Here is a 15382-nt window from a genome sequence, read left to right as displayed (position 1 = left end):
ATCAAAAATTGGCAGAAGACTTGAACGGACATTTCTCCAAAGAAGATATACAAGTGGCTAAAAAGCACATGAAAAGATAGTGAACATCATTAGTCATTAGGGAAATGCAGGTCAAAACCACAATGAGGTACTACTTCACACCCACTACAATGGCTATTCTTAAAAAAATGAAAAATAGTAAGTGTTGGAGAGAATATAGAGAAATAAGAATATTCAATCATTGCTAGTGGGAATGGAAAATGGTGCAGCTGTGGTAGAAAACAGTTTGATGGTTCCTCAAAAAGTTAAGTATAGAATGACCTTATAACCTGGCAATCCCACTTCTAGGTATATAATCAAAAGAATTTAAATCAAGGTCTTGAAGAGACATTTGCACACTGATACACATGGGGCATTGTTCACAAGTGCCAAAAGATGGGAACAACCCAAGTGCCCACCAGCAAATGAAAGGATGAGCAACATGTGGTAAATACATATTGCAATGGAATATTATGCAGCCATGAAAAGGAAGAGTTCTGATAACATGCAACAACATGGATGAACCTTGAAGACAATGTTGAGTGAAATAAGCCAGACATAAAAGGACAAATTTTGTATGATCTCACTGATATGAAATAAATAGAATAAGCAAATTCATAGACTCATCACCTAGAATACAGCCTACTGAGGGCTGAGGAGGGGATAGGAGATAGGGAATTAAGCTGAATTTGTATAGAATTTCTGTTGGAGTTGATGGAGAAGTTTTGAAAATAGATACTGTTGAATGCAGCATAACCCTGAATTTAATTAACACCACTGAAATATTTGTGGTTAAAAGGGGAAATTTTAGGTTATATATATTACTACAATTTTTTAAAAAAAGAAAGAAAATCTTTCAATCCAGAAAAAAGGAGGACAACTTTGGGACAACTGAAAAAAATTGGAATATGGACTATATGCTTTATATCAATGCTAAATTTTTGAACTTGATAGTTGTACTTAAGTCGTTACATAGCAAAAGTCTTTGTTCTCAAAAAATTTACCAGGAAGTATTAATTAGAGGTTCATGATGTATGGAACCTTCTCTCAAAAGTTTCAACAGGGGAGTGGATGTAGCTCAAGGGGTCGAGTGCCTGCTTCCCATGTACAAGGTCCTGGGTTCGATCCCTAGTGCCTCAAAAAAAAAAAAAAAAAGGGAAAGAAAAGAAAAAAAATTGATAAAAAGAGTCTAGACAATAGACAGAATGATATAATAATTGTTGCAAAATGCTAAAAGTTGATAACTCTGGGCATCTGGATGAGAGGATATTTGGGAATTCTATGTATTGTTTCTATTTTTTTTTTTTTAAATCCTCTTCTGAGATGGCTCCTCAGTCTGTCTGCTCATTGTCTGCTTGTCTTCTTTAGGAGACACTGGGAATCAAACATGGGATCTCCCATGCCGGAGGTGAGTACCCAAACCGCTTGAGCCACTTCCATTCCCTCCTGATTACATCATCTGCTCATCATCTTTGGGAGGCACCAGGAACCAAAACCGGGACCTCCCATGTGGGAGGTGGGCACCCAATTGCTTGAGCCACATCTGCTCCTTGCTTTTACATTATTTTGTAACTTTCCTTTAAGTTTGAAGCTCTTTCAAAACAAAGTTTTAAAAAAATCTTTAGGCGTATCCTGTTACTTACAGGAATGTTTTAGAAAGGAGATCCGTACCCTTCAAGTTACTTGTTTTATAAAACGGATTTTCATATAATGATTTATATAAAACAGAGTACATGCTTGCTGGAATTTGGGCACTGTCCTAAAATTTCTTCTATTAGAACCTCACCTATAATCAGTTGTTTACTCATCCAAAATTTATAACAATTCATGCCAATAACAGAGTCAAGAAAAAACTCCTGGAGGGAGGGAAGAACTCTGAGAATACGTACCGTTCCCATAAGCCCAGTCATCATTCATACGGTGTCTCACTTTCTGATAAATGGCTGACATGGTTTTCATGTTGCTTTTCCTCCACTGGCGTCCCAGGTATTTGGTCTGTATCTTTAGCAGCTTCAGGACATAAAGTTGAAGCATGGCCTGTTTGACTTTGAGGGCCCGCTTTAAGATTGGAGCAGACTTAAACACCACCAGCATCTGCCCATTGACAGAGGGATAGAGAGGAAGAAAGGCAGATAAACATTTAAAGTTTCTTGGAATTTCCAAATCACAGACAATTTGAGCCAGTGGTTTCCAAACCTGACTAGCCTCAAATTCCCCAGGAGCTATTGGTAGATTTAGTCTTCAAGAACATAAAGGAACCACTACATTTATATTTCACAATTCAAAGTTTTTGATATTTAAAGTAAATTGTCTAAAGTGCATCATCAGTCACACATTCCATTTCTACTGTTTGCAGTTTCTTGTGTATCTTCCATATGTATTTCATGTATATATTCCATTTTTAAAAAAATACAAATGATAGCACCACATATACTGTCATATTGTTCTACACCTTGTTCTTTATTTAATAATATACCTTGGAAATCATTCCATGTCAGCACAGAATAACCTCATTATTTTTAATGGTTGCATAGTATTCTATGGTAACCATTTACCATAATATATTGAACCAGTGCGTTCTGTACTAATGGGCATTGTTTGTAATTCTTCACTATTACAAACAATGTTACAATGAATATTTTTGTATTTGCATTATTTGAAATGCGACTGTAATTCAAATAACAATGGTAACTTCTCTACCAAGAGCTGGTTCATTCTCAGCTCTCTGAAAAAAAATGGCCTGATGAGTCATTATCTCATGCAGAGTAAGTGCCTGGAATTAAAGCATTCACTGTATATTTATAGAGCCTGCAAAGCGGGCAGTCCACAAACACTTACTAATGATTTAAAAAAATTCAGTCAGACACCTCCATTACCCGAAGTCCTACTCACCATAGTCCTGGAGTGTTTCCATTTGGTCAGTTTATTGAGCAGCCTCAGAAGGTTGATGCAGGAAAAGAGATTCCTCCAGCAGAACTGGTTGTTGTCTCCAGCTTCCTGTAATAAGGCCACACATCATTATCTCAATAGCCACAAGGCTTTCATTTCCACAGAAGCCTGGAAGTCACTGTTGATCAATTTAGGTGAAGCTTTATGGCATGAAATACAACCTCCTCACCATCCTCCTCTGCACATACTTGGAGGTCTCTGAACCATACAATATCCTTCATGTGAAAATATACTCAGTTGCCAATTCTGGAAGACTCTGTACCTAGAAAATTACTGGTTAGATGATACATGAACATAAGAACTTAGTTCAAGCAAGTTTTCTTTTGCAGCTTTCTACTTTAGCATCAGAAAAAGACAGAATTTTACTTATATAAGCTATGCTTGTAATTGCTAAGAGTTAGGTCTCATTCTGGTATATTTCATACCATGTTAGACAGATCTGCTATTCTGGTTGGTTTTTTTTTGTTGTTGTTTTAAATCATCCCTCAGCCTTCTTTATTAAACCATCTTGCAGTAAAGTGCTTAATTCTTCAGAATGAAAGGAAAAATGGAAGATGGCTCATTCTAACCTGGTGTTTCTCTTTTATGTTTCTTGATAACTGCGAGCACCCAACTGGAAATGGGATGTTAGATTAGAAACAGGTCTATTCATAGAAACATTTTTCATGTACAAAAATAATACTTATATGATTTGGGAGCCTACAAATATACACTAGTGTCAGAAGCTACATAAATGAGTAAGCAGAATAGTCAAACTAACAACTTGAAAATTCCTCATGTCAAAAATGTGATAAAACAATACAGGAGGAGGAGGCATGTGTAGAAGTGAACCCTGCTGTCTGATGAATGGTAGTCCTGCTGCTCCCCCCCCCAACCTGGCCCAATTAATTTGATGCAAGCAAGGCAGGTATATATTTAATATGGAATGAACACCCAAGGTTTTTTTTTTGTGTGTGTTTTTTTAAAGATTTATTTATTTATCCTCCCTCCCCCTGTTGTCTGCTCTGTGTCCATTCGCTGTGTACTCTTCTGTGTCTGCCTGCATTTTTGTCAGTGGCACCCGGAATCTGTGTCTCTTTTTTGTTGCGTCATTTTGCTGCGTCAGCTCTCCGTGTGTGCGGCGCCACTCATGGGCAGGCTGTGCTTTTTTTTTTTTGCACAGGGTGTCTCTCCTTGCAGGGTGCACTCCTTGCACGTGGGGCTCCACTGTGTGGGGGACACCCCTGCATGGCACAGCACTCCTTGCGCGCATCAGCACTGTGCGTGTCCAGCTCACTGCATGGGTCAGCAGGCCCTGGTTTGAATCCTGGACCTCCCATATGGTAGGCAGATGCCCTATCCATTGAGCCAAATCCACTTCCCAACACCTAAGGTTTTTGAGGGCATTAGGCTCTCCTAAGAAATAAGTAAGCTCCAGGATCAAAGTTTCAGGGAAAGAAACATTTTAGAAACATCACTCAGAAATAATCTTTTTCCTGTAGTAAATGATCAGTACTGTTTTAGAATCAGAGGTACCATCTGTCTGCTTCTGAGGGAAATGTCCAGTCTAGTGCAAACTAGTTTGACTTGGGAGCTTATAAATGGGAAGCAGGTGCTTAACCACTGAGCTACACCCACTCCCCAGGATAGACTTTTTTTTAAAAGATTTATTTTATTTCTCTCCCCTTCCTCACCCCTCCTCCCCCACCGCAGTTGTCTGTTCTCTGTGTCTATTTGCTGCGTGTTCTTTTCTGCTTCTGTTGTTGTCAGGGGCACGGGAATCTGTGTTTCTTTTTGTTGCATCATCTTGTGTCAGCTCTCCGTATGTGCGGTGCCACTGACAGGCTGCACTTTTTTTCACGCTGGCGGCTCTTCTTAAGGGGCACACTCCTTGCTCTTGGGGCTCCCCTACGCAGGGGACACCCCTGAGTGGCACAGCACTTCTTGTGCTCATCAGCACTGTGCATGGGCCAGGTCCACACGGGTTAAGGAGGCCCGGGGTTTGAACCGCGGACCTCCCATGTGGTAGACGGACGCCCTAACCACTGGGCCAAGTCTGTTTCCCAGGATAGACTCTTAAATGTTTTTTGTTTTGTTTTGTTTTGTTTTTAGGAGCAAGAAGACACAAAATATGGGATAAGTATTTCTGTGAGCTTCCTTTTCCCTGGTTTCTAACACGATAGCGTAAGAAAGCCTTGCATCCCTCAGCACCTCAAAGAATAATATGAGATTAGAGATACAGCCTTCTAGAAGAAGCACTGGACTAGGCATCAGGACATCTAATTTTGGCTTTGGCTCCAGCTGTATAATCTGAGGCAAGTAGTTTAAAACTGAAGTTTTGATAGAGGCAAGCTGACTGCAGTTGCTCCCTTCCTCAGAACTCAGTCTTGAGCCCAGGAAAGATACCCCACTTCCCTCTCTGAAGACAACCTCACCTGCCCAGGACTTTGCTCACCCTTCATTCTGATAATGCCTCCCCAGATGGCTGTAACTATCCTCGCTTCTTGCATCACCAGGTGCAGCCTGGAGCTGGCACTGAGTGTGAGGCTGGTCAATGGTTCTCTCAAAGAGTTAAGCCCAGATTTGTCTGTCTTCTTTGCTTGTAGCAGCAGATCCTACATGGGGCACTGCTACAGTTCTTTGCCCTTATTCTAACCCAACAGATAAACATTTTCCCAGCAGGCCTTCAGCAACACAGGTGCTTTTTCAGATTTTCTAGACTTGAGGGATTTTCTTTTTCCTTTTTGTTTATGTCCATTTGTCACCTCCTCTCTGTCTCCCTCTCTTTTTGATAGGACTCAGCAAATTGAATATGATGTGAACCTCTGTGTGGAGATGCTTTGTGAACAGCAGCACACAGCCACACTCCCTTGTTCTGGTATTTCACATGAACCAGAGTGAGACTCTCACTCCCATTTCCTATCTATAGGTCATTTCCATGACCCATTCTCACAAATATTTATTTGAAATGAAACCTTAGGTCTAAAGATTAAGTTTAGGGATATCCTTTCAGAGTGAATCCAAGACACTGTGAGGGCTCTGCTCTCATAAAGTTCCCTGCATAAGGGGTGTCCCCCGTGTAGGGGAGCCCCACACTCAAGGAGTGCGCCCCGTAAGGATAGCCCCCAAGTGCAAAAGAAAGAGCAGCCTGCCCAGGAATGGTGCCGCACACACGGAGAGCTAACACAAGATGACGCAACAAAAAGAGACACAGATTCCCGTGCTGCTGACAACAACAGAAGCGGACAAAGAAACAAGACACAGCAAATAGACACAGAGAAAAGACAAGGGGGGGGAGGATAAATAAATAAGTAAATAAATCTTAAAAAAAAAAAAAAGAAATAGTGTAATGGAATTGTAAAACAGATGAGAAAATACAAAAAATATGACATCCTTTTATTCATTAACTATAGTCTTTTAACATAAAAAGTAAAATAAAAATTGCTAATTAAAAAAAAAAAGATAACATATAGCTGTAAACGGCAAAACCATATCTCAAAGCCAGGTCTGCCTGCCTTTTCTACACCACAAACTAGTCCATTTCTTTGCCTCTGGACTTCAGGGTTTCTATGCCATGTTAAAAACTCTATTGCCAGGAAATGGATGTGGCTCAACCAACTGGGCTCCCATTACCATACAGGAGGCCCAGGGTTCTATGCTCAGGGACTCCTGGTAAGGGCAAGCTGGCCCATGTGGAGTGCCGGCCCATGCGGGAATGCCACCCTGCATGGGAAAGCCACCCCGCGCAGGAGTGCCAGCTGATGCAGAGAGCTGGCACAGCAAGGTGACGCAACCAGAGACAGAGAGGAGAGAAAGTAAGAAGAGGTGGTGCAAGAGAGTAATTGCCTCTCTCCCACTCCGGAAGGTTCCAGGATCAGTTCCCAGAGCCGCCTAACGAGAATAACAAGCAGACACAGACGAACACACAGCGAATGGACACAGAGAGCAGACAACAGGGGTAATGGGGAGGGGGGGGGGAATAAATAAAATAAACTTAAAAAAAACAAACAAACTGGGAAACGGATTTGGCCCAGTGGTTAGGGCGTCCGTCTACCACATGGGAGGTCCGCGGTTCAAATCCCGGGCCTCCTTGACCCCTGTGGAGCTGGCCCATGCGCAGTGCTGATGCGCGCAAGGAGTGCCCTGCCACGTAGGGGTGTCCCCCGCGTAGGGGAGCCCCATGTGCAAGGAGTGCGCCCCATAAGGAGAGCCGCCCAGCGCGAAAGAAAGTGCAGCCTGCCCAGGAATGGCGCCGCCCACACTTCCTGTGCCGCTGATGACAAAAGAAGTGGACAAAGAAACAAGACGCAGCAAATAGACACAGAGAACAGACAACGGGGGGGGGGGGGGGGGGGGGGAGGAATTAAATAAATAAATCTTAAAAAAAAAAAAACTCTATTGCTATTGGTGCCTATTTAAAATTCAGTCCTGCATTTGAAATTATTTGCAAAAACATTTGCTAGGTCTTAATACTTACCAATAGCTATTATTGCTAATTTGCAATTTCTTGGCAAATGATTTTTTTGCACCATTTCTTTATTATGGTTCACAAAACTAAAAATCAAGTCATACTTTTTATCTTAATTTTGCTTTTTGCCTATATCATTATAGAGTAATTCCCTATCATAAAGTGTGATAGATTGAATTATGAACTTCAATCTAGAAGCGATCTTAATCTTAGCCTGTATATATTATGTGGGTGTAAACCCATTGTAAATGGGACCTCTTAAAGATGTTTTTAGTCAAAGTAGCCCAACTGACTTGGGGTGGGTCTTAACCTGGATTACTGGAGGCCTTATAAAGAGAACCCAGGGGTCACAGAAGAAAAAAGACATTGCCATATACCATAGACAGAAACACAAGCCAAGGAACCGCAAGGATTGCCAGCAGTCAGCACCCAGATTTTCAGGAGAAAGCAAGCCTTAGCAATATCTTGATTTTGGACTTCAAAACCATGAGCCAAAAGTCCTGTTGTTTAAGCCAACTCATTGTGTGGTATTTGTCATAACAGCCTGGCAAACCAAGACATATGGATTTCTGATGACTAGTTAACTTGCTTGATTAAGTACCTAGATCTAGATATCATAAGAGAGTAACGGTTCTCAAGTAGGGTGAGGGAGTAAGAGGGAAGGAGAGAAGAAATTTCAATATCAACTGAGGAACTTTAGCAAATTACAAGTGCCCCAGGGAGGGGACCTTGGCATGTGTGTTTGAAAAATCACCCCAGATGATTCTAATCTTCCCCTCTAGCACCCACTACTGAATAGTTACCAAGAGGAAAATTTATTAAGTGCTAACACAATCCTTCTGTTTAAGATATCTAAATTAAAGATATTATTAGGTGCAGATATGACTCAGTGGTTGAGGCCAGTTTCCCACATATGAGGTCCCTGGTTCAATCTCCAGTACCCTCAAAAAAAAAAAAAAAAAAAGATATCTTTATATCATATACCGTATGGGGTGTTCATATTATATCTAGGATAGAGAAAACAATGATACTAAAGTCTAGTATTTTAATATGGTTTTAAGGAGTGATGGTGAATGTTAGAACAAGATACTATATTTTAAAAGGTCACATATCATTAGTTAAATAATACCTGAAAGGAATATTATAGACTTAAATACTTCAACATGATGATTATATTCCACAAAGAGAACCAGAACCAAAACCACAAAAATCTTTTGAGGTGTCTAAAAATACCTGGATTAGGAAGTTATAAAACTAAATTTAAGAAGGATAGATATAAGGTTATGGTAAATAAATTTAAATGATATAAGGAAACGGACTTGGCCCAGTGGTTAGGGCGCCCGTCTACAACTTGGGAGGTCCGCGGTTCAAACCCTGGGCCTCCTTGACCCGTGTGGAGCTGGCCCATGCGCAGTGCTGATGCGCGCAAGAAGTGCCGTGCCACACAGGGGTGTCCCCTGCGTAGGGGAGCCCCACGCGCAAGGAGTACACCCGTAAGGAGAGCCGCCCAGCGTGAAAGAAAGTGCAGCCTGCCCAGGAATGGTACCGCCCACAATTCCCATGCCGCTGATGACAACAGAAGCGGACAAAGAAAAAAGACGCAGCAAATAGACACAGAGAACAGACAACCGGGGGAGGGGAGGGGAATTAAATAAATAAATAAATCTTTAAAATAAATAAATAAATAAGTAAATGATATGAACATATGCTTAGGCCTTCCTGAATATAAATCAAGCCAAAATTTGAGGAATTTTGCAATCTTTCAAACATTAACTTGGTAAATTTCACTTACCTATAACTAAAAGGAAATGCCAAGCACTTCTTTGCAAATGGCTAGGTCATACAAATTCTGACCTACTGTGCACTCTCTACTTAGCTATAAGGATGTCACTTCAGTACTCCACTTGTTTCCTCATCTGTAAAAGGGGGTGAGGAGTGGGCAAGACACTTTCCAAGGAATTTATGATTTCATAAATATTTTTTTCATCCTGTCATCTTTAGCTTACAGGATAGGTTGAACACCTAGACTGTTCCAAATATGCCTCCTTTGTATGTGATGCTATTTTTTTTAAATCAATTTTTACTGAAATGTATTCATAAACCATACAGTTCACCTAAAGTGAACAGTCAATGGCATTTGGTATAATCAATTGTACGTTCATCACTTCAATCAATATTAGAACATTTTCATTACTTCTAAAACAAAAACAAAAAAACCCCACACATACACAAAAACCCTTAGCAGTCACTTCTCAATATCTCTATCCTTTCGCTGACATACATGACTGCTAATCCAATAATTTCCTTACCAAGACCACATCTTACTTCCACACAATCATATATTTACCATCCTTCATCTATATTTTGGATTTAATTTTAATTTCCTTTCTAGTTTAGTAAATTATATTTGAATATAGAAGTATTCTGGGATCCAGAAATTGTAAGCCTTCCTACATCAGGTGGATTGGACAACTGCTCTCAGTACATGGCCGAGGATAGCCTATTCCAAAGCTGAACATTTTGACAAAATGTAAAGACTTCAGAAATTAACGTGGGAAGTGTATGTGGCTTAAGCGATTGGACTCCCATCTACCATATAGGAGGTCCAGCATTTGATTCCCAGGGCCTCCTGGTGAAAGGGAAGCTGGACCGAGTGGAGAGTGCTGGCCCGTATAGAGTGCTAGCTGCGCAGAGAGCTGGTGCAGCAAGATGACGCAACAAAAAGAGATACAGTCATATTACAGTTAAAATAGGGAAACAGATAAGAGACGCGGCAGACGAGGTTGCTGAGGGGGCACAAGAGACTGAACACCTCTCTCTCCACTCCGGAAGGTCCCAGGATTGGTTCCGGGTGCCGCCTAATGAGAATACAAGCAGACACAGAACACACAGTGAATGGACATAGAGAGCAGACAGCAAGTGCAAAAACAATGAGGGGGTGGGGTTAGGGGAGAAATAAAATAAAATCCGGAAAAAAAAAAAAAGAAATTAATGTGCCAATAACTTTGCCTTTATTTCATATCCATTATACTGTACAGCTGGAGTTCCAAATGAAGTTATATTGAATTAAGTTCAAGTACAGAAAACGAAGAAAATATGAATCAAGACTACCTTGGCCCAGTAATTCCACTTCAAGGAATCTATCTGAAGGAAATAAAAAGAGATGAGGGCAAAGATTCATGTGCAAGGATTTTATCTTGGAGTTATACAGAGAAAAACTGAAATAAATGTCCAACAATAGCAGAATGGACTTTGTTTGTTTAATTAAGGAATGGACTATTATGCACAGTCACTAAAAATTGTTTTCAAGCGGCAGACTTGGTCCAGTGGTTAGGGCGTCCATCTACCACATGGGAGGTCCGCGGTTCAAACCCCAGGCCTCCTTGACCCATGTGGAGCTGGCCCATGTGCAGTGCTGATGCGCGCAAGGAGTGCCCTGCCACGCAGGGGTGTCCCCCGTGTAGGGGAGCCCCACGTGCAAGGAGTGCGCCCCGTAAGGAGAGCCACCCAGTGCAAAAGAAAGTTCAGCCTGCCCAGGAATGGTGCCGCACACACGGAGAGCTGACACAACAAGATGACGCAACAAAAAGAAACACAGATTCCCGTGCCACTGACAACAACAGAAGCGGACAAAGATGATGCAGCAAATAGACACAGAGAACAAACAAACGGGGTGGGGGGGGGGGGGAGGGGAGAGAAATAAATAAATAAGTAAATCTTTTTTTAAAAAATTATGTTTTCAAGAATGTTTAGTAAAACCGTACCATATATTTTTGAATTTTACTGTTTATATAAACCTATCTATATATATAAAACGCTTATCGTGTTACAAAATGTATATGCACATATATATGTGTGTGTGTATATATATAAGCACACTCAATTACTTTATATATATGAATTATTTAAAGAAAACCCTATACATGCCCATGAATTTTAGGAAGCATTTATATTGTAAAATTCAAACAAAAAAATCTATGGATACCAAATGAAACCACCAGGTGCCACTACTGTTTCACAGAAAGGAGTGGAATAGCAAGCATGAATTGATTTTTTATTAAGACTAGATAATATGTCTCACTCACCCTTTGATAATAATAAAGTCTTCTCAGAAGGCATAACATTTTCAATAATTTTATTCTCATATCCCAAAAGGTCAACTGAATGAGATGTGAAAGTATAGCTCCTATCAATTCTTACATAGGAATTGATGGGGTTGCGACTGGGAATAGAGAACACATTGTATCAAGGAAGAGATTCAGGCCATAAAAGCTGACAACTTTATGTTCTGAAATAGTCTAATAGCAAAAGACTTTTTTTTCATTCTTTTAAAAAAAATGATTGCAATAACATATATAACATAAAGTTTGCCATTTTAACCATCTTTAAATGTCCAGTTCAGTGGCATTAATTATATTCACAATGCTGTGCAACCATCACTACCATCTATCAAATAATAAGAGAATTTTAATATTACCTACCTAACATTGTTTCTGTGAGAAAACGTATTACTCACTCCACCTCCGAATGGTAGGGATGCATGTCTCTACCCTAGCTCTATTATTTTAACTGTAAGGCATTGACAGTTTTTTTACTTCTCCATCTCCTCTAGGAGTTTTAAAGATTGATAAGATCATGTACATAAACAGTGTTAGACAACTTATTACCTCTCTGCAGGAGTAAGAGGCTCCCAGCTTCCTTGGCTGCTGAGACCACATCTAAATATGACAGGGAATATCTGCCTGAGTGGTAGAAAGGGTGTTACACTTTATCTCAGGACATTGGTGTAATTCAGGGTCTACCACCTATGAGGAGGGGATCATGACAAGTCGCTTTATCCACTGGGCCCTCAGGTTTCTCATCTTTGATACTTTCTTCAAGGAGTTTACAGTTAAAATAGGGCAACAGATACAGATAATTACCACACAACAGAGTAAGGGTATGGACTGAGCTATATTGGAGCTGTAGTAATCCATGATGATATACACATCTGACCTTTAATTTGATATTGGTCAGTCAGTTTCATGGAATTCAGAAAAACTCTGAGACTTTTCTAATTTGCCTTGAGCTGTTTTCAGGATGAGGAATTTTCTGGGCCACTCTTCTGTGGCAATATCGATTTTTGCCTCAGAGAGATCTAAACAAGGTGTTCTCTGAAGTACACACTCCTCAGTTATATAATCTCTGAGAAAATGAAAAGTATAAGCCTGTAACAGCAGAAAGACAGATAATGGTTTGTACCAGACCAGAAGATGTTCACATTTGATTTCAGTCCCATCATCTTTCTAAACTTCAGCTCTAAGTCCCTTTTGCTTTTGAGCTATTACTAGTGTGCCTTTATTGACCCGAGGCTCTCAAACCAGGGGAATATGAGCTGGAGAACAAATGAAAGAACAAATGCCAGCCCTTGCCACCCTGGTAGTTTTAAAGCTACCAAATTCCCATCTGCTTACCAGACTTTCAGTAGTAAGCTCTGGCAAATCCTGGATGGTACAGCACGGGAAATCCAGAACTGAGATGCTGCAAGATGCAGAGACAAGGAGAGGTTTTAGGTAAATGGCAACAGCAGGAAACAACTCTATCAGCAAAGGGCAGGAGTTACTTCTCTCTAGCAGGCCCCATCCATTTCCCAAATTGTTTAGTGACCTCAGCAGAATATGAGTGCTCTGGTGTTGGACAACTCCCACCCGTCTCCTCTCCTGCCAGTCATGAGAGAAACCGAGAGTTCATTCAGGCTGGCCATGATGCTTTTGCTGGCAGATATAAAAGTTACATATAGAAAGAACATACAGTTATCTTTCTACTCAGCATTCCTCTTTTCTTTAAAGGAATAAATATACTTGTGTGCATTTGTGCCTCAGCATATAAGTATGTGCTTATGTGTATATGAATATAATCATGTTTCCAGAAATACTGTCCAAATCCATTCTACTAGATAACACTCTGAGAACATAAAGATGAAGCAGAGACCCTTCCTGTGCCTCTCATCAGCTCTTTCTGAAAGCCAGGAGCTCTGGGGAGGATCCCAGAAGCCACTCCTAAAGGGAAACTTGAGACAGAAGGGCAGCTCCCTACAGCAGGTTCAATCTGGTAGAATTCAAGAATAGTAACAGTGTCTGCCCCCAAAACAGACAATGGGGGACTGGAAGGGAACTGGAGGCTTTATGGTGAGCCCAGGGAAGCAGGCATGAATCAGGAGCGGAAATAAGGAACCACGTGATGACATGGATATAGTCATTCAACAAATGATAGTTCTTTTCCTTCCTTCTTTTCCCTTCTTCATTGGTACAATATAGAATTTGGATTAATGCTTCTTTTGGTCTAACATTTCATGAGGCCTTAAACATTAATCTATTAGAACGAGTGCAACTGGAAATGCACAAAGGATATTGGCAAAGCAGGGGCTATAGAGAGGAATATGAGGGGAAAGAAGGTCTTTTGACCTATCTCTGCATTTTGAGTAAAAACTATTCAAGCAAAGGGCAGTAATTTATCTGTCTAGAAATGTTTACCTGTATCTAAGAAACCCAGACCAGGGTAACCTAAGAGACCAGGGTAGGAGAAGGGTCAGCTTGGCAGAGGGCAATGGGTCCATCTAAAATGTTGCTTACCATCTTGCTTCTCTCTGGATTCTCCCAGGGTTACTGGTTCTGTACTGCTCCAATAGGATGAACATTCTTGGTGGACTCATCCATTTGTCCACCCACCTCCCACTGACAAGGCCCCATGGCAATGTAGGTACTGGGTGTCAGGAAATGGGGATAGGAAATCAAAGACAGAGTAGGTCCAATCCCACAATGAGTTAAATTCTAGCCTAAAGGGGCATAACATAAATTTACAAATATCTAGGATATCTTGGTTGTACAAGCCATGATAGAACAGTGCAGTAAGAGCTGTGGGTACCCCAAGTTCTCAGGAATCATTTAAAATTAAAACTTGGGAAATGGACTTGGCCCAGTGGTTAGGGCGTCCGTCTACCACATGGGAGGTCTGCGGTTCAAACCCCGGGCCTCCTTGACCCATGTGGAGCTGGCCCATGTGCAGTGCTGATACGCGCAAGGAGTGCCCTGCCACGCAGGGGTGTCCCCCACGTAGGGGAGCCCTACGCGCAAGGAGTGCGCCCGGTAAGGAGAGCTGCCCAGTGCGAAAGAAAGTGCAGCCTGCCCAGGAATGGCGCCGCCCACACTTCCTGTGCCGCTGACGACAACAGAAGTGGACAAAAGAAACAAGACAACAAGATGCAGCAAATAGACACAGAACAGACAACTGGGGGAGGGCGGGGGAATTAAATAAATAAATAAATCTTTAAAAAAAATTAAATTAAAACTTAACATGTGATGCATAGCAGGACTGTCTAATCCAGGCAAACGTTAAGAAAAAGTATAGTCTGTCACTACCACTCTTCCAACTCTAAATCAAAACTACTAGATTGTCTACTTCTCCCTTCCAGGCCTAAGGGTGCAGTGGGTGCATTCAGTTCCTTTATTCCATCCCAGTCAGTTGATTGATCCAGGGGAGGACCTCTAACCCTGAGAGTCAATTTAGTCTCTAAGGATGGGGGCATCCTGATGTGTTAAGCTCATGTGAGTATATTTCGCCAAGTGGCCTGAGGAGCAGACAAAGTTATTTGTCAGTGAGAGAAGAAACTGGAGTGGAGATACAGAGGCTTGGTGTGCACAGATGGAGGTGGAGGGCTACCTGAGCTCCCCATGCTACAGGCCAATTCTGAGGCCCAGTTTCATCCCCTTTCCAGGTTCCTCAAGATATCAAACCTTCCATTTCCCTTTTTTTTTTTTTTTAAAGATTTATTTATTTATTTAATTTCCCCCCCTCCCCTGGTTGTCTGTTCTTGGTGTCTATTTGCTGCGTCTTGTTTCTTTGTCCGCTTCTGTTGTCATCAGCGGCACGGGAAGTGTGGGCGGCGCCATTCCTGGGCAGGCTGCTCTTTCTTTTCACGCTGGGAGGCTT

The 15382-nt window shown here is 41.3% G+C and overlaps 1 protein-coding gene across 8 annotated transcripts in view; it reads right to left on the bottom strand.

The window, feature by feature from the left end:
• Positions 1-15382, bottom strand: part of STRIP2 (striatin interacting protein 2) — a 68953-nt gene that overhangs the window by 28660 nt on the left and 24911 nt on the right. For all 8 annotated transcript variants that reach the window (XM_058297345.2, XM_004463228.4, XM_071215274.1 and 5 more), the window contains 3 exons: positions 12868-12934; positions 2911-3015; positions 1908-2112 (listed from right to left, as the gene is read on the bottom strand). In XM_058297345.2, coding sequence (XP_058153328.1) covers positions 1908-2112; positions 2911-3015; positions 12868-12934 — 377 coding nt within the window. The remainder of the gene's footprint in view (positions 1-1907; positions 2113-2910; positions 3016-12867; positions 12935-15382) is intronic.

Source organism: Dasypus novemcinctus, chromosome 5, assembly GCF_030445035.2.
Source record: "Dasypus novemcinctus isolate mDasNov1 chromosome 5, mDasNov1.1.hap2, whole genome shotgun sequence".
In the NCBI taxonomy this organism is placed as follows: Eukaryota; Metazoa; Chordata; class Mammalia; order Cingulata; family Dasypodidae; genus Dasypus; species Dasypus novemcinctus.
This window is presented reverse-complemented; position numbering and strand designations above follow the sequence as displayed.